Source organism: Pistacia vera, unplaced genomic scaffold (assembly GCF_008641045.1).
Source record: "Pistacia vera cultivar Batoury unplaced genomic scaffold, PisVer_v2 Contig164, whole genome shotgun sequence".
Lineage (NCBI taxonomy): Eukaryota > Viridiplantae > Streptophyta > Magnoliopsida > Sapindales > Anacardiaceae > Pistacia > Pistacia vera.
This window is the reverse complement of record NW_022195726.1, coordinates 415042-435804: the sequence shown is the minus strand read 5'-3', so window position 1 is coordinate 435804 and position 20763 is coordinate 415042. Positions and strand designations below refer to the sequence as shown.

The following is a 20763-nucleotide window of genomic DNA, read 5'->3' as shown; positions in this document are numbered from 1 at the left end:
TCAACATTGTGATAGCCTTACCATATTATTTGTATCCTTGGTCAGAATAATACTGGGGCTACAAACATTTCTAGAATGACCACCATATGTGATCATAGGGTTCTCACTATCAAGATTTAAAACACTTAATACCCTCGTCACGGTTCTACCATCTTAAGGACATATATCATTACATACACGATATAGAATAATATGCCTAACACTTGGAAGGGTCCATAATATCTTGTTGTTAGTTTGAGTGACTTTTTGAGTGCCATGCTTGATTGTCTATATGGCTTTAGTTTTAAATATACACGGTTCATTATTAGAAAAACCTCCTTTCTTCACAGGTAATAACTGTCAAAAAGGAGATTTCTTGACAGTTCTTCACCCGTCATTGAAGCTAGTGTCAAGAAAGGATGGTGACCGTTTTTGAATTGTCAAGAATTTCTTGATAGATCTCTTGACAGTTATAACCCATCCAAGATTTGGCCGAATTTTAACAAATCTTTGACAGTCTTCGAACTGTCGAGAGATTTTAACCAAAAAAATATTAAATTTAATAATAATAATAATAAAAGAATTTTATTAATAATAATTCATCCTTGATGGTCTTAAAACTGTCAAGGATTTTTTTGTAAATATTTTTATTTTGTATTAATTTATTTTGTAATTCATTACCAATTAACTAATGGAATAATGCAATGAAATTCTTCGTAATATTCCTCAACCAACGACAATTATCACAATTCAACAATAAATTTAAACATTCAACAAATTTGTCATGGAAACAGATGAATGGGATTTTCATAATACTGTCAAAGTATATACATAATCATTCCAACACTCATATAGACACAAAAAGATAACTCCAATCATCAAACATTGCTATAAAGACCACTAAATTTTACCCAAAATTTATAAACAAATGCCACCAGCCTGGAGCAGCAACGTCACCTGCAAGTGATTAATGAAAAATTAGGGAGAGAAAGATAATCCACCGTAAGGATAAGCTTCACATAAGTCAACCAGTAGTCCAGTACCAAATGATATCGCAAAAAAGTATGTTAGCCAAATAAATACATGCACGTAAAAAGAGTTACTATGATAAAATTTAAAGAACAAGATGTAAATGGGAATTTGAGAGCAATAAAGCAGTGTAAAATTATGGTGGCAATACACATATAATATTATAAAATAAATACAGTATCTCATGTTTTATGACATACAGTCAAGGGACATGACTTAGTGATACAAGTTTTTGACTTCAATTGAGATAGAAATCCTTAACCACTCATCTATCTTCATCCAAGAACATAGGAAGTTATAAGTTAGAAACATCAAATGCAACTTTTGACTTCAAATCTTAAGTCTTGGATTAAAATAAATGAATAATTCGGAGTTTATGTCTTGTTTTAACTGAAAAAGTTTAGGTCACTCACAGCCTATGTAATTAAGCACTTGAAATGCATAATATATATCCCAAATTTTAAAATCGCACAAACTAAACAGCCTATGATGAAATTTAAAAGTGCAATCACTACTACAAAAGCCTCTGATGTATAATATATATGCTTTTGCATTCAAATTCATTAGGAGCTCTTGAATAAGAGCATCCACAAAAACAAGAGACCAATGTGACAAGCATATAGTTTCTCATGTTTTCCAATGGCCATGTGGTCTAGTGGCATAGGACTCCACACATTTATGGATTGCTAAAGTCTTGGATTTCAAATCCAGGCAAAATGGAGGAGTTTAAAACTGTAGGTTCATATTATCATTTGATTGCTCCTATCATTTATTGATCCGCATGAATGTCTCCATACTTCCATCAGCAATTCTAACCAAGTGCTTACTGGAACACACAAAATCAGATGAAAAATAAAAACTCAATACCTTTCCATCATTTTCCTTTCGTGACGGAACCTCCGGAGCAATATATGCTAGAGTTCCAACAGTTGATTTAGGCTGTGAGTGCAACAATCCTGACTGCAAGATGTAAAGCAAAAACAATAATGAAAGTTAAAACTAAGGACTATAAGGTAAGATATAATTTATAACTTAAAACCCCTTAGTACTGAGTTTTTTTTTTTCGGGGAAAAAAAAAGGTAAGAGTTGTAAGAAAGCAACAGAGTTATGTGCCATTTATCAAGTCAACAAAGCTGCTATTCAACTAAAAACATAAACCTTAGAGTAACCAAAGTCACATATTTTAACACTTGGTGTTGGACTTCCATCCAATAGTGTGTTTTCCAACTTCAGATCCCTGTGACAAATTTCTTGCAATAAAAGAAATAAGTAAATAAGGTAGAGATCATAACATAAGATGTAACATTAAATTTTGGGTATCATCATACCATGGCATGACAGTAGCTGACGGCAGATATTAACTACTGGAAGAAAAACCTTGCCTGTTGTGAAAAGGGTTTTGCCAACAAACAAATCATTAAGAAAATCAATTTGCATCACAACAATACACATTAAACCAGAGATAAGTGACCTAAGATGTAATTTAAAGAAGCAAGCTCCATAATACAACCTCATCTTCACTAAATCGACCAGCACTGCATATTCTGGCAAAGAGTTCGCTACCAGCCGCATATTCCATGACAATAGCTAAATGAGTAGGAGTCAACAAGACACTAAATCATAACTATGAGATAAGTGTAAGTTATTGAACCAAAGGACAGTTTGCACCTATAGCTAATGAAGAAAATATTAACACCACATAAATAACATCTCAGGTTATATTACACTGATCTATAATGAGAGCCAATGGATCATGAATAATAACTATGATTTCCTGTAAAATGCTAGTGTGTACAACATTTATTGCTTATTTTGTAGTCAGAAAATTCTTAGTAAAATTGTCAAACCAAAATGTTTATTCTAGATAGTGACCGTCCTCGAATTTGACACTTGAACATAACATACTTCCCCCTCAAGTGTGATTTTTTCTCAAGAAGTGATTAATGGAACCTACACTTTTCTTGTCTCATCTCATTTGTTTCTGTTAGCTTTATGGATTCTTTCTATTATATTAATTTTTAAAGTCTTTTACTTCCTAACCAGAACTTCACTAGCATTCTTTCTAACAAAACCAAAATCTACAAAATTTTAACTCTTAATCAAAACACAGAGAACAATAGTCCATATTGTATCCCAATAAGCAAGTTATGCGCTAACATTAACTATGCCCTCAGCTGCCCCATAAACATGGTTACTTTTCATATATTTCACAACGCCAGAACCAGATATGAAGTCCTAAATTAAGTTCCATAACTGAAAGTACAACAGTTTGTTACTATGGCATCAATATATGATGATGAAGAGAAGACCACATCAAGTTCTCTCATTGAAGGCAGCCATTTATGGAAGATATGATAACCCACCACATTGCACAATACGAACCAGAACTTGCCTAATCATAGAATATCGATCAAATTTCCATTTATCACTACAGAACTTGAACAAATCCCAAATCGCCAAACTTGAGATCAACCCAAGAAGAGCCCGTGGCATCTGGTACCTGGAATCACAAAGACAAAGAAAGTCTAACTAAATGAATAAACAAAAACAAAATCACATAAATTAACATAAAAAAGAAAGAAAGGTACCATATTAACATTAAATTCCAATCTTCGCATTATAAAACCCAAGACAGAAATGATAAAATTACCAAAAAATGAAAACTTTACTCATGAAGACACACAATTTCGAAACTTTAAGCACTTTCCTCAACACCCACAAGGAACTAAACAAGAACCTACATGTATACAAACATAAACAGAGAGAAAGAGAATAAAGATTCTTACAAGGAGCAGGCAAAGAAGAGAATAAACAAAGTAGCATAATTTCTGCATATCGTTTGACGTTCTCTTGAACCCTCAATTTGAGAGTGTCCGGCAACGAGGGGAAGGAGTAAGAGCCGGCGAAGCCAAGAAACTCATGCGTCTAAGAGGGGGTGCAAGCGGAGAAATCATCAATGGTTAGCTTAGCAAAGGGGTTGACTTTGAGTAGAAAAAAAAAAGGTCCATAAATAATGAAAGAGGTTGTGGGTAATGGTGGCATTGGTGGTGGAGGAAGTGGTGGATAAGGCAGTGGAGTTGGTGTCAAGAAGTTCGTTAAGGTAAAATTTGTCTAGTGAAACAAGGTCTGGTTTGTTCAGAGATTCTACACAAGCTTGGTAATTTAAATTTAATTTGCCAATTGAGTGATAAGAGTTGAAGGATTGTCGCAGAAGTATTGAAGTCTGAAAACAAAATAAAATGTAAATCAATCAATCAATGAAGCAGTGAGAGTAAATCTAAAAAAGAAGATGTGCAATTTACAGGTACAATTGCAAGAAGCACAAAGATTTTGGTAAAAGAAGATCCAGTCAAATTGCTGACGAATCTGAAGAGAAGAGAATAAAAGAAGAAAAATTTAGATGAAATGGTGAAAGAATTGGAGAATTAATTGCGAGAGACAGGGTGCGTACTGTTCTTTGAGTTGCTTGTTGAGATTGTGAGACGCCATGAACGCAAATCAAATGACATCATTCTATTAAGCAGCCGAGAATCAACGCATCCACAAACAAATTAAAGAAACAACTGGGTAGAAACAAATTGAAGAAGACTGAAATACTTTTTACAGAGGACTGACAAAGAGTGGCTGCCGACTGGTGTAAGAGCGTTTGGCATAGAAGTCGGCTGTGAAAAGATTGAGAACAGATGAGGTTCGACGGACGATAGCCAAACTGACAAGGACAACTGGAGAAGAACAGATTTCAGGGAAACAATGAAGAAGAAGAAGATGCGAACGGTGTGGAGAAGTGGAGAGTGTTTTGCGTCTTAGGGTAAAATTTGTTTGGGAATTATGTATAGTTGGGTTTACTCTTTCTAATTTTCAACAAAGCTACCGGACACCCAAAAATTTGCACTAAAAATATGTACCGGCCTACGTGTATCAGGCGTCTGATTCTTTTATCAATTTTTTTCTAGTGAACGGTCATCCATCAAATTTGGACGGCCGTTCACTCACATGGACTTCCGTCCATATTATATGGACAGGCGTCCCCATTTAAAGGACGCCCGTCCCTGAATAAAATACAATAAAAAAATTTTATAAACATCAGGGACGGCTGTTCATCCGTTATGGACGGTCATCCCTTTATTTTGGACGGGCGTCCGCAAATAAGGGACGTCTGTCCTTAACCAAAATATGAAAATAAAAAAACTTTGGGACGGCCGTCCCTTACGTTTGGACTGGTGTCCATACTTTAAAAAAAAAAAAAAAAAAACATTAAACTTTTCTTCTTCGCTCTTCTTCTTCGTCTTCATTCCCATCTCCTCTCTTTTTCTTCGTCTTCATTCCCCATCTCCTTGGTTAATTATTTTTGGATTAATCCGTGAAGAAAGACCTAAAGGTCCTCTCATTCGAGAGTACCTCACTCTCCTTAGAGCGCTTACAGACAAGGAAGGAACTACGCTTAAGGCTTACACGCACGCGAACTATAATAGGATTACAAACTGCAAACTGCGAACTTCCTCCCCCCCGTGGTGAACTCGAGCTGGAAGACAGCCCTTATCCCAGCCCAACGGAAGCGTATTTCACTGTGGCCACCATCTCCGACAGCTAACCTTGTCGTCCCCCATAGATACGATACCAACTTTGCATAGCTTCTCCGCCATTTTCATTTTGCTCTCAGCCCCGAACAAGACCCACCTGTTAGTACCCAACTCCAGCCATAGCCCGTTTCACTTGCCCCCCCTACTATCTTCTCAACAACTCTCTCCAACTTCGCCGAAACCAACTCACTCATTGTGGATACACAAAAGAGCATCGGAACCAACTCACTCGTTGTTTCTGGGCTCTACTTTCTTCTTTCTTCTTCTCCTAAAACGCGCTGCTATTTCAGTGGCTGCAGAGCCCAGAATGCGCAGCTCCACGCTGCTGTTTCAGTGGCTGCTGCCATAGCAGCTGTTACAGCAGCCACTGCTATGTCTTCATCTTCAAGAAAGAATGAGCAGCAGCCTTTTCCTGGTGGGGTGTCCCTCCAGTTCCAAGGAGGAACTCCGGTGGCAGCAACGGCATTAGCTGTGGTAATAGCAAGAGGATGTCCCTCATGATCTAGCCGTCTTTCAAGATTGAGTGTCGACCTGCCACTAGCTGCACACCAAAAAACTTAAACATGAGGGAAAGCATATCTCATTTAATTTAAGATAAATCAATTGAAAAAGCACACAAGATATATGAGTAATATACAAATGAAACTCATAGGAATCCAAGAACCTTGTGAACAACATGCCTGCTAGACTCTTGCCATATACTTTGAAGATCTTCGAGGAGATGGTTTATTTTTTTCAACCTACTAGACTCTTGCCTGCTCGTAGAGTGAATTATATTGTGTTTTAGTGCTTAGTCGGCTTAGCCCACCCGATATATTAAAAACAAAGAAAAGATAGAAAGATCAAGTTCCAGAAAAGATCAAGTTCCAGAAAAGTCTTATATATTGATGACGAAGAAGAAGAGCGAAAAAGAAGAGGTTTAATGTTTTTTTTTTTTTAAAAAAGTATGGACATGCGTCCATTCCTAATGGACGCCCGTCCAAACGTAAGGGATTGGCGTCCATTCCCAATGGACGCCAGTCCAAACGTAAGGAACAGCCGTCCCAAAGTTTTTTTTTTTGGAAAATGCTATCCTTACTCATTTCTCTTACTCACCTTTGTTAAAATGACATATGGTACCCGTACCATACTATATATTTACAAAAGTGAGTAGCATTAATCGTTTTTTTTTTTTTTTTCATATTTTGGTTAAGGACGGGCGTCCCTTATTTGCGGATGCCCGTTCAAAAAAAAAGGGATGACCGTCCATAACGGATGAACGGCCGTCCCTAATATTTATAAAATTTTTTTATTGTATTTTATTCAGGGACGGGCGTCCTTTAAATGGGGACGCCCGTCCCTGGTATATGGACCCCTATTCATATAATATGGATGGGAGTCTATGTGAGTGAACAGCCGTCCAAATTTGATGGACGGCCGTTCACTAGAAAAAATTGATAAAAAAATCAAGCGCCTGATACACGTAGGCCGGTACACATTTTCGGTGCAAATTTTTCGGTGTTCGTAGCTTTGTTGTTTTATTTTTAAGGATTCAAACAATTCCCGAGCAAAATTGTTTACTCTTTTTTTTTATTTACCCTGAAACCGGGTTTGGGGTTTTGTTTTTCTTTAATTGTAAGGATTTAGGGACTTTTTAATTTGTTTACTTCTTAAATTTTAAAGAAAAATTGTTTACTTTTTTTTTTTTAAATAAAATTAGAAATTTGTTTTTTTGCATTTCTATGGACCAAAACCGAATCAGTTTTTGCGATAAACGGAAAACCAGTTTGGTTCCCAGTTCAGTTTAGTTTCTACATTTTTCTAAACACCCCTGCATTTGGGTGTTCAGGATACGCCTCGCCAAGAACTCAGCGAAGTTAACAATCTTTATTGGAATAGGCATGGAGTAAGCACCAGAGTCAATGAGCGAGTCGTCGTCTACTGAACAAGAGTAGTAGAAACGAGAACTTTTTTTGCTAGTGTCGGAAGGAAGTCGACTATGAGGGTTTGCACAAATGAGTGAAATAGCAGGTAAGCATATGTTTTAGGGAAAAAAATTGTGGGAATAATTAATGAAAAATGGGCGGCAAAAAATGGGTGGGAAAAGTTTTAGGCAAATTTTTTTTTTGTTTTTTGTTTTTTATATACTTAATCCTTGACAGTTAAAAACTGTTAAGGATTGAGACTACAGCAGTCAATAACAAGATTCACAAAATTTATTTTTAACCAATTCTTTGATAGTTAACAACTATCAAGAATCATCTAAAACGGTCAAGGACTATTTCAAATTCTTGATAGTTCATAAACTATCAAGAATTACAATTCTTGACAGTTTTTTAGAACGGTCAAGAAAATCTGTCAACTCATTCTGTCAAGGAAGGGGGTTTTTCTAGTAGTGGTCCCCCACTTGAAATTCTCTTTTTGACCTTTTTCTGTTTGCATACTTCATTTTATTGCTTGCAATTGCTAATTGTTCCTTTAGTTGTTCCAACATTTGAGCCCTCTAGGTTAGGAATTCTTCAACAACCGCCACCAAAGTGGAATTTTTAGGCAAATCTAGTAAAAGAGGAGGGTAGCCATATGGGGCCTGACCTTTCTAATTTTCAACAAAGCTAACGGAAACCCAAATTTGCACTAAAAATATGTACCGGCCTACGTGTATCAGGCGTCTGATTTTTTATCAATTTTTTCTAGTGAACGGTCATCCATCAAATTTGGGGCCGTTCACTCACATGGACTTCCGTCCATATTATATGGACAGGCGTCCCCATTTAAAGGACGCCCGTCGAATAAAAACAATAAAAAAAAATTTATAAACATCAGGGACGGCTGTTCATCCGTTATGGACGGTCACCCTTTATTTTGGACGGGCGTCGCCAAATAGGGACGTCTGTCCTTAACCAAAAATGAAAATAAAAAAACTTTGGGACGGCCGTCCCTTACGTTTGGACTGGTGTCCATACTTTAAAAAAAAAAAAAAAAAAAACATTAAACTTTCTTCTTCGTCTCTTCTTCTCGTCTTATTCCCATCCTCTCTTTTCTCGTCGTCTTCCCCATCTCTTGGTTAATTATTTTTGGATTAATCCGTGAAGAAAGACCTAAAGGTCCTTCATTCGAGAGTACCTCACTCTCCTTAGAGCGTTACAGACAAGGAAGGAACTACGCTTAAGGCTTACACGCACGCGAACAAAAGGATTACAAACTGCAAACTGCGAACTTCCTCCCCCCCGTGGTGAACTCGGCTGGAAGACAGCCCTTATCCCAGCCCAAGGAAGCGTATTTCACTGTGGCCACCATCCGACAGAACCTTGTCGTCCCCCATAGATACGATACCAATTTGCATAGCTTCTCGCATTTTCATTGGCTCTAGCCAACGCAAATCAAATGACATCATTCTATTAAGCAGCCGAGAATCAACGCATCCACAAACAAATTAAAGAAACAACTGGGTAGAAACAAATTGAAGAAGACTGAAATACTTTTTACAGAGGACTGACAAAGAGTGGCTGCCGACTGTTGTAAGAGCGTTTGGCATAGAAGTCGGCTGTGAAAAGATTGAGAACAGATGAGGTTCGACGGACGATAGCCAAACTGACAAGGACAACTGGAGAAGAACAGATTTCAGGGAAACAATGAAGAAGAAGATGCGAACGGTGTGGAGAAGTGGAGAGTGTTTTGCGTCTTAGGGTAAAATTTGTTTGGGAATTATGTTCAGTTGGGTTTACGCTTTTTATTTTTAAGGATTCAAACAATTCCCGAGCAAAATTGTTTACTCTTTTTTTATTTACCCTGAAACCAGGATTGGGGTTTTGTTTTTCTTTAATTGGAAGGATTTAGGGACTTTTTAATTTGTTTACTTCTTAAATTTTTAAAAAAAAAATTGTTTACTTTTTTTTTTAAAATAAAATCAGAAATTTATTTTTTTTGCATTTCTATGGACCGAAACCGAATCAGTTTTTCGGATAAACGGAAAACCAATTTGTTTCCCAGTTCAGTTTAATTTCTACATTTTTCTAAACACCCCTGCATTTTGGTGTTCAGGATACGCCTCGCCAAGAACTCGGCAAAGTTAACAATCTTTATTGAAATAGGCATGGAGTAAGCACCAGAGTCAATGAGCGAGTCGTCGTCTGCTGAACAAGAGTAGTAGAAACGAGAACTTTTTTCTCTAGTGTCGGAAGGAAGTCGACTATGAGGGTTTGCACAAATGAGTAAAATAGCAGGTGAGCATATGTTTTAGGGAAAAAATTGTGGGAATAATTAATGAAAAATGGGCGGCAAAAAATGGGTGGGAAAAGTTTTAGGCAATTTTTTTTGTTTTTTTTTTTTTTTTTTTATATACTTAATCCTTGACAGTTAAAAACTGTTAAGGATTGAGACTACAGTAGTCAAGAACAAGATTCAAAAAATTTATTTTTAACCAATTCCTTGATAGTTAATAACTATCAATAATCATCTAAAACGGTCAAAGACTATTTCAAATTCTTGATAGTTCATAAATTATCAAGAATTACAATTCTTGACAGTTTTTTAGAACGGTCAAGAAAATCTGTCAACTCATTCTGTCAAGGAAGGGGGTTTTTCTAGTAGTGGTCCCCCACTTGAAATTCTATTTTTGACCTTTTTCTGTTTGCATACTTCATTTTATTGCTTGCAATTGCTAATTGTTCCTTTAGTTGTTCCAACATTTGAGCCCTCTAGGTTAGGAATTCTTCAACAACCGTCACTAAAGTGGAATTTTTAGGCAAATATGGTAAAAGAGGAGGGTAGCCATATGGGGCTTGGAATGGTGTCCTCTTCAAAGAACTGTGAAAAATGGTGTTGTACTACCACTCCGCAAAATGCAGCCATTTAGCCCAATGTCTAGGTTGTGCAAAACACATGCACCATAAATAAGCTTCTAGGCATCGATTCACCCTTTTGGTTTGGTCGTCCATCTGAGGGTGATAGGCGGTATTAGGTTGTATTTTAGTGCCCAAAAGAGTGAAGAGTTCTTGTCAAAATTGACAAATGAATAGTCTATCTCTACTAGAAATAATATTTTCAGGTAGCTCATGCATTATGAACACCCCTTCCTTGAATACATGAGCTACCTTGGCAGCAATATAAGGATGTGATAGAGCAAAGAAATGGCCACAGTTTGTGAATTTGTCCACCACTACTACTATGGAGTCGAACGAGACCTAGGTAGTTTGTCAATGAAATCCATCAACATGGATTGCCAGGCTTGTGATAGGATAGGCAGCGATTGAAGCAATCCTGGATAGACATAGGACTCTGACTTGCATCTTCAACAAATATAACAAGTTAGAACCCACTTTATCACTGATTTTTGCATCCCGGGCTAGTAAAATGCTTGTCTCAACATCTGATAAGTGTTATGGATTCTTCAATGGCCTCCAAGAAGTGATTCATGAAAAATCTCAATTAATTTGGACCTCAAATCTCTGCTACTCCCCATATGCAACTTTCCTTTATAATATAAAAGTCCAGCTTTGAGAGTATAGTTAGGTGCCAAGTTAGGTTTAATCGACATAGCTTGTAATAGTTTGATAGCTTCCTCACCGCCTTCATATGAATCCTAGACTTCTTCCATCCATGTCTGAATAATAGAAGAAGCAAGGTAGTGTATGTACTCCATATCTGGCTTACGGGATAGAGCGTCCGCTACTTAATTCTCAACCCCCTTCTTGTATTGAATTCTATAGTCCACCCCAACAATTTAGTGACCTCTTTCTACTGAACATAGGTGTGTAACCTCTATTCCAGAAGATGTTTTATGCTCTTGTGATCAGTCCTTATAATAAATTGGCATTGCTCTAGGTAGTGCTTATCCTTAGAAACCGTAAATAGGAATGCTAACAACTCTTTTTCATATGCTGATAGCTATTGGTTTCTCAGGTTGAGTGGCTTTGAGTGGAAAGCAATAACTTTCCCCTTCTGCATAAGGACTACACCAATCTCACAACCATTGGGGGTCAAATAATAATGTAAACTCTTGAGTAAAATTTGGTAGAGCGAAGATTGGAGCTGAACTCATTGCAACTTTGAGGTTTTCAAAAGTTTCTTAACCCTCAGAACTTCACATAAAAGTATCTTTCCTCAACAAATCAATCAAGGGTCTACTAATTTTTCGATAATTCTTAATGAACCTTTTATAATAACCAGTTATTCCTAGAAATCCTCTTAAGTTTTTCAATGTAACTGGTACTAACCATGAACTCATTGCCTCTACTTTGGACAGATCCATTGCTACCCTCTACTAGATATAAGATTTCCAAGATAAGTCATCTCAGTCTTTCCAAATTCGCACTTTGACATCTTAGCAAACAGCTGATGTTCAACCAATATTTGAAAGACTTGTTTTAGATGCCTCAAGTGGGACTTAGGGTGTCATCAAAGAAAACTAGAACAAATTTTCTCAGATAAGGCTAAAATATTTGGTTCATTAGGGCTTGGAAAGTGGTAGGGGCATTAGTTAGGCCAAACGACATAACTAAAGATTCCAAATGGCATGTGTGCATCCTGAATGTCATCTTAGGGATGTCAATAGGTTCCATTTGTATCTGATGGTACCCAACCCTAAGATCCAGTTTAGAAAAAATGGTTGCCCCATAGAGCTCATCCAATAAGTCTTCAATTATTAGAATTGGAAACTAGTTCTTCACAGTTTTCTCATTAAATTGTTGGTAATCTATGCAAAATCCCTTTTTTCTTGAATAAGAGAACTAGAGATGCGTAGAGGCTGCTACTAGGCTAAATTATTTCAGAATTCAACATTTTAGTAGTGAGTTTCTTAATCCCTACCTTTTGAAAGTAAGAATATCAATATGGCTTGACATTGACGGGTTCAACTATTGTTTTTAATGATATTTAGTAATTGTGTATCCTAAAGGGGGTAACTCTTTAGGTTCTGAGAATACACAATAGAATCTATGGAGTAGCTCCCTCAATTCCCATTGGAACTCACTGTGTTGCTGTGACCTTCCTAAGACTTCAAGTTCTCTGATGGTTAATGAAAAAATCCTCATTGTTATTCCACTCCATTTGTTTTTTTACCAACTTCTGTAACCCATTGCAAATCATCACTTTAAAGAGACTTCCTCCGCTATACCATTTAATTCCACCAATTTCTCGTCTTTCTTAACTATCAAACCATTTTCCTCAAAATAAATGTTATTGGTGTGCAAGTTTTCATCCAATCTACACCTAATATCATATCATAGTCTCCCAATTCCAATACCCTCACATAAAACTTGAAATTATGTCCTTGCATAGTCCATGTATAGCCCAAACATTTGGCATTCACCATTAGTATTTTGCCATCAGCTACCATGACAGTAATTAGTGGAATTTGCATCCTCTCAAGCTTAAGCTCCTACAAATTCTTGCAATCCACGAAGCTACGGGTACTCCCACTATCAATCAATATCAAAATCTCTTTTCCTTTCATTTGCCCTTTGAGCTTGATGGTATTGTCACTTACTCCCCCATCGATGGCAGTCATAGATAACTTCATTCATTCTTCCTTTTCATCACCACATTCAATCATTTCCTATTCATGGCCCTCTTCCATCACCCCTTCTTCTTCTACTACTAATTCTTCTAGTTCTTCTTGTAAGGCCATTAATTTCTTTGGTTCACAATGTTGCTATGGAAAAATACCTTTCCGTACATCTATAACATCTCCTAGGGTTTTTCTTGGGTTGGATTTTATTTGCATTAGATCCACAAGATTTAGTGAGGGTGGATTTTTGGCTCGGATGGGCAGGTTTTATGGGGTTTGTGTTTGTGGTTCGGGTAATTGGATTTAAGATAAGGCTAGTTGTTTAAGTTAGTAAGACTATGGGTGTTTGTTTTGGTACTAGAATAGGGATTTTGATTATGGTTAAGGTTTAAAGCCTTAGACATCTCTTAAAGGAGAATTTCTTGAATCTTGGCATGTTCAATGGCTTGGTACAAATTGGTAGGCCTTAGGAGTCTTACCATGGGCTTAATTTCACTTTTGAGGCCCCCAATGAAGCTAAAGATGAAATAGGACTCAGCCAAGTTAAGGTTCAATCTCTCCATATGAGGTTCAAGTTCCTCAAATTTGATTTGGAACTTTTCCACACTACCTTCCTACTGTAGTGAGTTAAATGACTCAATTATATCTTCCATAAGATTATCCCCAAACCTATCGTACAATATTTCACAAATTGCTCCCATTCTATCACTTCTTTTTCCTTCAATTTTGGAACCATATCTCTGTTTTTCCCAACAAAAACAGAGAAGCTAATTCAACCTTCCTATTATCACTTACATCTTGAATATTGAAATACCTCCTGCTTTTAGTAACCTAAGTCCTAGGATCATCTCCCTCAAACATAGGAAGATCTACTTTGGGCAATAATTTGCTCCAAAAAGAAGGTGCCATGGTTGGGTAATTGCTTGTAACGCCCACATCAAGGTATGTAGCTTTATTTATGCCCTAATACTCTTAATTGAATTTGTTAAAGTTATCTTGAATAAGTGTGAAGAAAATTCCTTAAACCTTCATTAGGGGTAAAATGGTCTTTTCACTCATAATTAGTTGAAAAAATGGGGAGTGAAAAGAAGTAGAATAACATGGAGAAGTGAATAAAATGAGGGCATTGTGGTAATTGATTAAGGGAGATAGATGAAATTTCATAGAAAGTGCAAGGGTAAAATGGGAAACTATAAGTAATATTTTGTTATATTAAGAGTTCAAGAATGAAACCCTAGCCATTCTTCCCCTTCCATTCACGCCACTTTCCACCCAGGTTCTCTCAAATTTCTTCAATCATTTTTCAAGGAAAATTCATAGATCTTGGTTTATTTTTAGTGGAATTTCAATCTCAAGCATCCTTAGGTAAGATCCTTGCACTAAGATGTGAGATTTAATTTTTAAAGTGTTGAATTCTTATGATTTGTGTTCATAGGATTTAAGAGAAAGAGAGTTGAATAAAGGAAGACTACTAAAGTGTTGGATTGCTCACATCTAAGGTAAGTAAATCCAACCCTAGTCATGATTGGAGCAATATTGTGTAGAGAACTTCTTTTATGCATGTATGTGCTTATATGTGAACAATTGTTGATGGAATGGATGTTGAATGATGGTTAGAATTTATCCATGAGAAGTAATGTTTGTGTATTTGATGTTTGATGAGAGTTTGGATGAATTATGGAAGAATTGGAGTAGAATTTATGAAGTGTAAATCCTGGCCAGGTTTGACATTGATTTTGGTGAGTTTTGTTCCAAATTTTGGTGGCTTAGAAGAGATGTAAAAGTGTAGCCAATTTAATGTTTGTGTGTGCATATAAATTGTTTGATGAAATGTTAAAGAGAAGTGCATGCATGAGTATGATTATTTGTTGTCTTGAGATGAGTTTGTAGATGGTAGAGAATGACATGTTCACATTCCATATTGCATTATTGCATCCAAACATGTGAATTTAGAAAGAATAATAAGCATGAGCCCATCTACATGCATACATACTCATAAGAGCATTAAAGAACATTAAAGAACAAAGAGAAGAAAAGAGAAATATTAAAGAATAATTCAAATTTGAAACTTTATTTAAAGAAGTGTAAAAAGATAAGAAAGGAGAAGGTTGTTGCGATGGGGAACCTGTGAGTGACCTAGCCCCGCATGCATGCAGCCTTTAGTGAGTGGCCTCAGAATCAGAAAGAATAATTGTATAGTCCGTTATAAGTGAATGTAGATGAGGACTGTACCCAAAATTAGAGAATACACTCACACGGCCAAGGTTCCGAATCCATGCCTCAACCAAGTTCGATCGGCAAGAAAGAAAGAATAGAAATAAATAAATAAATAAAAGAAAAGAAAAAATAGAAAAGAAAAGAAAGAAAGAACAGAAAAGAAAAGAAAAGAAAGGAAGGAAGAATAGAAAGAAAGGAAGTATAGAAGGAAATACAGAGAAAAAAAACATAAAACAGAATAAGAAAATAGAAAAACAGAAAAGAAAATGCACATCCTATGCATTTGTGCATTTGCATCATACTTATGCATGATGTCATGCCTACTATCATGAGTAGTGAGAAATTAGAAATTGAGAAAGAACAAAGCAGAATAAAGAAGTGTGATGTAAGGCAAGAAATTCAAAATATGAGCAACGGAGATAGAAAAGTAACATAGTGGGTTTACTTACTGAGCAATTAGTGCTCACCCCGTTGTTTTCAATATTTTTGCAGGTAATAGGTGAGATGCGGTCGCTTGGAACGTCAAGAAGCGGAAGGGTTTGGCAACACTGTCGAGTTGATGTTTTCTGACTTTATTACATTATATAATTGTGTATAAAGAAAAATTAGTTATGGGCCCATTATTTTATACTCATCTACATGTATATTTTCTTACATGCATATATATATATATAAATTGAGTTTTATTGTTATTTTATGAGGATACTAGCTAGAGAGAGAGAGAGAGCATTACATTGCTACTGATATCATCATATTCCCTAGGAGTTGGTAAAATTCCCCTGGTGTCTCGAGATGTTTTGTCATAGAGATAGGTTCCTTACCTCGGTGTAAGTTTTGGACATCTATTTGAGGTTGGCAAGGATCTTTTGATTTTCAGGGAATGCCTTTTGCGTTTCATTCCTCATGCTCTGTTGGTTTAGATCACAACTTTTCATATAGCGATTGAGATTTTTGTTAGTCCTTCGTCATCTCTAATTGCTCCACTCTAATATCTTCGAACCGTCGAAGATTCTCTTGATGAATTGCCTCCAGCCTTTCGAGCCCAAAGTCATTCATTCTTCCAATCAGTTTTGTAAAGAATTTAATTGATCCTCTAGACCTTATATCGCCGACTCCTCTGCCGAAGCAGCCTTAGTGTTCCTCGTCTTTTTACTTATCTGCATAGTCAAGACCCAAGGTTCTTCTACTCTGATACCAATTTTTTAATGACTGAAACTAGTCCTGAGAAATTAAGAGAGAATGAGAGTAGAAGAGAAGAAGAAGGGAAAGGAGAATGAAGGAAAAGGACAAAATAAGGAGGAGAATTTTGCAGAATTTTTGTATTACCTAATCAATGAATCTCTCTTTACAGGTATTGAGTATATATGGTGGTTTGTTATTGACAACCTCCAACCGACTACACTTGGCAGTGCCTAAGGATCTAAGGAGGTATAACAAACTCTTTTAGAAATTATGAAAATATAGAAGCCTAGAAAGCATAGCTAATTTGCCTTTGCCTTTCCCCTTCTTTTGATACATAACAGAATGCCATGGAAGTCTATCCTATGTAGAGAGATCTCTGTCTTTATCAGCACTGGTCTATGACCAAATGTAGACTGAAAACACTATCGAGCACCCTCATCTTCATCAACCTAAATTTGTCTCGGAGGCATCCTAAACAAATAACAAAAGTTATGTAGAAACAAATCTATACAACTAATCAATATTTAGAATCTATATGCAACCTTTAGACAAAATATAAAACAAACATCTAAAAATTTGGAATTTCTCTAAGTTAGCCGAAGTTACAATTTTGCTGGTAAAACTTCAAATTTCTCAAATGTTGTCAAAATTCAAATTTAAGCAGATATTCATAACCTAAACATCATAACAAATTTGATAGTACTTTCAAATTTGAAAATGGAGATTTCTAAGTTCACAAAACCCTTTCCTTAAATTACTAAAATAACCCCAAAATATCAATAAACGCGTTTTTTTTCAATTCAACATCAAAATCATAAATTTTTAAATTTCAAGACATTAATCATTCACTCTTTCAATCTAAGTAATCATAGCATAATATTCAATCAAAATGCAAAAGAAATATTTGATAAAGGTCTAGTATCAACATACCTTGAGTGATTGAAAAATGATCGAGAGTTGAGAGAATTTTGAGAATTTTGAGAATTTTAGTACTCAGTTTTGCGACTTAGGGTTTGCAATTGCAAGTTTAAAACATTACCATTACCATTATCTCTCTTGATAAATAAAGTTTTGTCTATAGCTCCACGTTTATAACCTTTTGTTAACAAATAATTAGATCAACATTTATACCAGGCTTTGAGTGCTTGCTTCAAACTATATAGTACTTTCTTTAAATGATAAACACGATCAGGATAATTTTGATTTTCAAATCCTATCGGTTGATCAGCATAGACTTCTTCATCAAAAAATCCATTAAAAAATGCACTTTTGACATCATCTTAAATAACTTAAAATGTAGATAACAAGCAATAGACAAAAAATCCTAACTAATTCTAACCTACCTCCAGGTGTAAAGGTTTTATCAAAATTTATATGTTCAATTTGGGTATAACTGATGGGAATTCACATTCAAGGCAGCCCATTAATCTTTATATGAGCCAAGCAAAGTTCATGGGAAAAGCCATTCATAATTCTAGAAGCAAATCAGCCCAAGTTGAAGTAACATTGCAAGGCAAATCCAAACCCATAGTCAATTCAATCCAAGGAGAAGGAATGCAGCAAGATGAGCTCAAGTTAAGCCCATTTCGTCCAAGCCCCTCAATTGTTGATCCAATAGGCCCAATCCATTTTTTTGGGTGTAGTTTGAATAGTTGGAGCCAAGATTTTCAAGTTAAAATGGAGGGAACAAAAGCTAATCAAACATATGCACATTGAGGCATTTAATAAAGTGGACAAGATTATGACATGGGCGGCTCAAGACATTCTTGATTTGGCAAAGACAAGGTTGTCATCCTTGGCGGCTCCATGTTCCTTACCATTTTGGGAAATTTCTAGGTCAAAGATTCTTACTTATGTTTGTAGACATTTTGGCTTTTAGAGGACATTTAGGGTGTGTCCCATAGTTTATTATTATCTTGAATTTGACTTTGTAATTCTCTCTCCTATGTGGCATCCAATGTAACCCTATATAAATGGGTCTTCTCCTTCATTGTAATAGAAGTTGAGAGTTAAATTTTTGGAAATGAAAATGTGAGAGCTCTTAAGAGAGTTTTATCATTTTCCCTTTACCAAGTTCTTGCCATGCTTGGTGGTGGAATCCAAAACCAGTGGCCATGCCTTTATGTTTTGGAGACCCTTGACCGTTGGTGTTGCCTTTAAGCCTTGGGAATTTGGCTTCTATCTTGTTAATGATGTTCCATAGCCGGTGGCATAGCCTTTACGCTTTGGAGATCATTGGCACTTATCTTTACTTTATCTTGTTATTTGTTGTGTATTATCTTTAATTTATCCTTTACTTTATCTAGTTCATGTATTTTAGCGTGTTTTGTATGTTTGTGTTGTTTAGAAGAATTACAACTCACTCTAAGCCTTCAAAAACGCATCAATAACCTTTAGCTACTAAGCAAGCTTTATTTCTTACTATCATTCCAGTTTCATTAGTTTTGTTCTTAAAGACCCATTTGGTACCAATTACAGTGATTGCTTCTGGTCTAGGAACAAGTTCCCATACATCAATTCAACTATTCTTGCATGGCATTAATCCAATTCTCATATTTCAATGTAGCTTCAGGAGTCTTAGGTTCATAACTAGAAACATAGCAAGCATGATTCAATTCATTCTCTAATTGTCTTCTAGTCTTAACTCCACTCTTAGGATTACTTAGAATGTCTTCCTTAAAGTGTAATTTCTAAACCTATGTAGAAGGTTGTCCTTTCTTCTCATTTAAATCATCTTTAATCAAATCATGTCTAGTACTTTCCTCAATTTGGATAGTTACTGCTTCATCTTGATTCTTAGTACTATCAACTCTAGAATCATCTATCACAACATTATGTGGATTCCAACATACTTAAAGTCCTCTTATTGTAAGCTAGATAAGTAGTACTATTTGGAGAATACCTTAAAAATACTCCTTCATCACTCTTAGGATCCATCTTTTCTAGATACTCTCTATCCTTAAGAATGTAATACTTACTCCCAAATGTTCTTAGGCATTTAAGGTTGGGTTTTCTATTATTCCAGATCTTATATAGGGTCTGCTTAGTTCCAAGTCTAAGATATACTCTATTAATAATGTAACAAGCAGTATCCATAGCTTCAACGCAAAAAAATACTTTGGTAAATCCTCACTTGCCAACATCACTCAAGCCATCTTCCTTTCAAGAACTCCATTGCGCTGAGACATCTTAGGTGTTCGCTTTATCTGGATTGATTAGTCAAGTTACGAATATCTTCTATAATCATGTAAAGCAATATTATCTTGAATTTGACTTTGTAATTCTCTCTCCTATGTGGCATCCAATGTAACCCTATATAAAGGGGTCTTCTCCTTCATTGTAATACAAGTTGAGAGTTAAATTTTTAGAAATGAAAATGTGAGAGCTCTTGAGAGAGTTTTATCATTTTTCCTTTACCAAGTTCTTGCCATGCTTGGTGGCAGAATCCAAAACCAGTGGCCATGCCTTTATGTTTTGGAGACCCTTGGTCGTTGGTGTTGCCTTTAAGCCTTAGGAATTTGGCTTCTATCTTGTTAATGATGTTCCATAGCTAGTGGCGTAGCCTTTACGCTTTGGAGATCATTGGCACTTATCTTTACTTTATATTGTTATTTGTTGTGTATTATCTTTGATTTATCCTTTACTTTATCTAGTTCATGTATTTTAGCGTGTTTTGTATGTTTGTATTGTTTAGAAGAATTACAACTCACTCTAAGCCTCCGAAAATGCACCAATAACCTTTAGCTACTAAGCAAGCTTTATTTCTTACTATCATTCCAGTTTCATTAGTTTTGTTCTTAAAAACCCATTTGGTGATAATCCGTGGATTATACCATTTTTATTAGACTTTTTAGTCGGATTTCAGGTACTTTCTAGTTCATTTTGACCTAAATTGTTGCTTAATTCTTTACATTTCATGTTTTAGGTTAAAATGAACATTTTGAGCTAATAAAGACAGAATTGGAAATTCTGGACTCAAAACTAAGCGGATCTCAGAAGTTGGGAGAGTTCTGAAGCAAGGTAAAGCACTATGAAGCTTGTTCCCAAGGGAGAGCACCGAAGATCGAAGAATCAAGCGAAGATGCAAGCAAAGGGGCAATTCTGTAAATTCAGAATTTGTCAGGAAGCTTCGCCGCGGTGAATGTTGTTCTTCGCCACAGCGAAGTGCGCCAGTCACGCACCAAGTCTGCTTCTTTCTTCACCGTGGCAAGATTTCTTCTTCGCCGCGGCAACTGTTGTAATTTCCAGTTTTGTAAAACGCACAGTTTTACTTTTACGTGTTTTTCTGAA

At 36.0% G+C, this 20763-nt stretch overlaps 1 protein-coding gene across 2 annotated transcripts; it reads right to left on the bottom strand.

Annotated features, from left to right (window-relative positions):
- Positions 1-1721: 1721 nt before the first annotated feature.
- LOC116125390 (serine/threonine-protein kinase SAPK3-like) lies at positions 1722-4001 on the bottom strand. Of its 2 annotated transcripts, XM_031411126.1 has the most exons (5): positions 3795-4001; positions 3372-3508; positions 2337-2620; positions 2167-2258; positions 1722-1968 (listed from the first exon to the last, which is right to left on the bottom strand). In XM_031411126.1, the coding sequence occupies exons 3-5, from the start codon at positions 2578-2580 to the stop codon at positions 1774-1776; spliced, it is 531 nt and encodes a 176-aa protein (XP_031266986.1). In that variant the 5' UTR covers positions 2581-2620; positions 3372-3508; positions 3795-4001; the 3' UTR covers positions 1722-1773. The 2 variants fall into 2 exon arrangements, with proteins under 2 accessions (XP_031266986.1, XP_031266988.1); XM_031411128.1 differs by lacking the exons at positions 3372-3508; positions 3795-4001 and having other exon boundaries at positions 2167-2245; positions 2337-2615.
- Positions 4002-20763: the final 16762 nt, after the last annotated feature.